The sequence below is a fragment of the Lygodium microphyllum genome, chromosome 30 (assembly GCF_053477565.2).
Source record: "Lygodium microphyllum isolate KBCC chromosome 30, Lygodium_microphyllum_v1.1.10, whole genome shotgun sequence".
NCBI classification, from domain to species: Eukaryota; Viridiplantae; Streptophyta; class Polypodiopsida; order Schizaeales; family Lygodiaceae; genus Lygodium; species Lygodium microphyllum.
Genome location: NC_141164.1, coordinates 91,470,836 through 91,473,664, shown reverse-complemented (window position 1 = coordinate 91,473,664; position 2,829 = coordinate 91,470,836). Strand labels below are relative to the sequence as shown.

The 2,829-nt window shown below is 42.6% G+C and overlaps 1 protein-coding gene across 1 annotated transcript; it reads right to left on the bottom strand.

The window, feature by feature from the left end:
- Positions 1–1,016: 1,016 nt before the first annotated feature.
- Positions 1,017–1,499, bottom strand: LOC148010118 (uncharacterized). Its single transcript, XM_087672879.1, has 2 exons — positions 1,337–1,499; positions 1,017–1,246 (listed from the first exon to the last, which is right to left on the bottom strand). Exons 1-2 carry the CDS (start codon positions 1,497–1,499, stop codon positions 1,017–1,019), a joined length of 393 nt encoding a protein of 130 aa, XP_087529005.1.
- Positions 1,500–2,829: the final 1,330 nt, after the last annotated feature.

Here is a 2,829-nt window from a genome sequence, read left to right as displayed (position 1 = left end):
GCCTCCAACAACACTGCAAAGATCTGTCCTAAATGTTATTCTGCTCTCTCATCAAGCAATCAACAGAATGACAACTGTGTGCCTCGACCTTTGACGATGAGCACTCTAACGACACAAGTAGGAGGATGATAAAAATTAACAAAACTTAACGATTCTCTCCTTCAAAACACAGTCAATCATCTCAGACTTCTTCAATCCATTGCAGCCTTAGTATAGTCCCTTCTATAAACATAGTAGTGCTCTTCTGTAATTGCCCTCCTGCCTGGATTCATGTAGTCATAGCTCTAGCAAGTCGATCCTCTTCTTCCGATACATTAAGGCCACTGAAACGGAAATATGTGAGGTGTCTAGGATTCACACCAGAAGCAGGATTGGGAAAAATTCTTCTTTGCTCACTTGGGCTTTTCCTCAAAGAACAAGTCAGGTAATCGACTCAGGTAGACTGCGTTAAACAGCGCTCCAGTTAGTAGGAAAAATGAAGCACATGTAAGGTATGTCGTCGTTGAGAACTGGTTTGCTGTATCCTCCTTTCAATGTCGAGCCTCCTCCTTCAGAAGTATCTTCCACTGTTCATCCTGTCATGTCCCTAAAAGCAGGTCGAGCCCATCAATTTTAATTGGACTGGTTGCAGCGCCATATTCAATCTTTGTCTAATCTACGAGAGCTATGATCCAACCACGATCCTCCTAGAAAGTGTGATGTCCTCGAGTGGAGCCTCGCTGAGCCAAATTCACAAAAGCAGAACTCCTCACGAACCAGGAAGCAGAAAAAAAATCTGTGTGTCTGTATCACGCCTTCCTCTCAAACGCGCACTCTCGTCCCCAGAAAAAACTTCCCTTCCAAAACAACGACATTTCCCCTCCCTTTCCAGCGGCTCTTCTTTTTCCTTCAGACCAATAAAGCAGCCCCCCCCAATTTGGCTTTTCTCTCCACCAGGAAAGCAGGTATTGGGAATATCATCTAGAGATGTTCAACGTTAATCAATGGGATTTGTATGTGAACCACCAATGCTGCTGCTAGCTGCCTTTTTCAAAATAGTAAACAAAGAGCCGTTTTATCTCTTTCAGGTCTCTTTCATATGCAGCATGCCTCGCAGTCAAAAGTACGACTATTGGGCACCCGTGTTTATCATGGCCTTGCATAAAAATCTGCTTTCTATCAAGTTCTGTGTTGATCTCTGCTTCTTTGACAAAACCAAATGATCTCCTCCATTTCAAGTGCTGCACAAAAAGGTCTACAACATTGTCTGTATCAGAGGCGACATGTCTGTGGATCAGTGCATCATGAATTATTGGTTTGGCACAGACAAACTACTGATGGAGTACTGAGTCCTGACCTCTTGATTCCTGTAAAAACTGTAATTCAGAAAAATGCAAAGGCAGCTCCTGTCTGATAACAAGATTGAGCCCTTTGAGCTTTTGAGTTTCATCAAGACAGGCATCGGTGCAGAAACTTAACTGATAATGAGGTGCTTCTACTGCGAGCAATGGTGTGGCCATCCTAGAAATAGTCTCTGGGAAAGCAATTAGGGGACTTTGAAGGCAACACGTTTGATGTCTGCCAGTATCATCACCTTGGCTCGGAAGGCAAGGCTCATGATTGCGATTCCCCTCTTATGTGCCCAATCTCTGATCATTACTTGATAATCATTTAGAAAGCTCACACGCGAAAACCCAAGAACTCGATCTTCTCATGTCACAGTACAAATCCATGGGAGATCAAGTCTATCAGTCCCTTAACTCTCATGAGATTGCAAGAAGCTTGCTCGTTCTCAGGAAGCAGTTCACCAATTCCACCTCATTATAGAAACCATTCAACCTGAACCTCCATTTTGAATATATCCTGACATTAAAGCACTCCATGACACTTAATTTCTTTCTAGCAAGCCCTTGAAGACTTTATGCGCTTTGTTTAAACTTCCACATTTGACATACATGCCAACCAGAGCATTATTGATTAATTCCTCTTGCTCCAAACCCTCTTCCACGTAGAACAAAAGTATAATCACAACAACTAAATATGTACAAAGTATCAAATCCCACACACAACTTTTGGGTGGTTTTCACACTTCGAATGCACAGCAATACGACATCCACCCCCTCTAATCCTGCGCATCCTCCGGATGGGCCAACTACCCATGATCGTTATCATCAAGATCCACAAACAAATCAATCTCTTCATTATGCATTTTCGGTATATCAACAAGATTATTTGTCATATCATCTATCTCTTCCATTGGAGTTTCTTCTCGTTGTTCTTCTCTTGCAAGTTCTTCTAATGCATAATCTTCATCATCTCTTTTCTTGAAAATCTTGATTCTTTTTCCAGCAATAGGCACTCTAAGCACTGTCCCATCCAATTCTGTCAACTCATATGTTGCATTATCAAAGACATGTCTGACTATGTATGGCCCAAACCATCTTTTCCCCATCTTCCGAAGTGCAGTATGCTGATTTTCAAGGCTGCTATCAAAGATTAATACCCAATCTCCCTCTTCTATTGCTCTAGGCCGCAAGCGATGCCTGTTGTCAAACCTGTCCTTATTTCTTAGTCTAGCAACCTTCAACTTGTCAATAGCTAGCTGAATATCCTCTGATCTTCTCTCAAACTGCCAAATCTGAAGAGCTAAGAGCTCCTCTCTCGTCAAATCCTCCTGCCAAGGTAAAACTGACCAAGTCAAAGCACAAGTCTCAGTCGGCATAACAGGTTTCTGACCATACATCAACTTTGCGGGCATATATCCTGTGGTAACACTGTGAGTCGTACGATCAGTCCACAAAGCAAATGGTAGAAGTCTCGGCCATTCTCCAATCCGTCCTTTGCATGCTT

Excerpts from the sequence above, each read along its gene's own strand:
- LOC148010118 (XM_087672879.1), bottom strand. The coding sequence starts at position 1,499 with ATGGCCACACCATTGCTCGCAGTAGAAGCACCTCATTATCAGTTAAGT. Across the intron at positions 1,247-1,336 it reads GTTTTTACAGGAATCAAGAG|ACAATGTTGTAGACCTTTTT; the intron begins GTCAGGACTCAG and ends CCTCTGATACAG.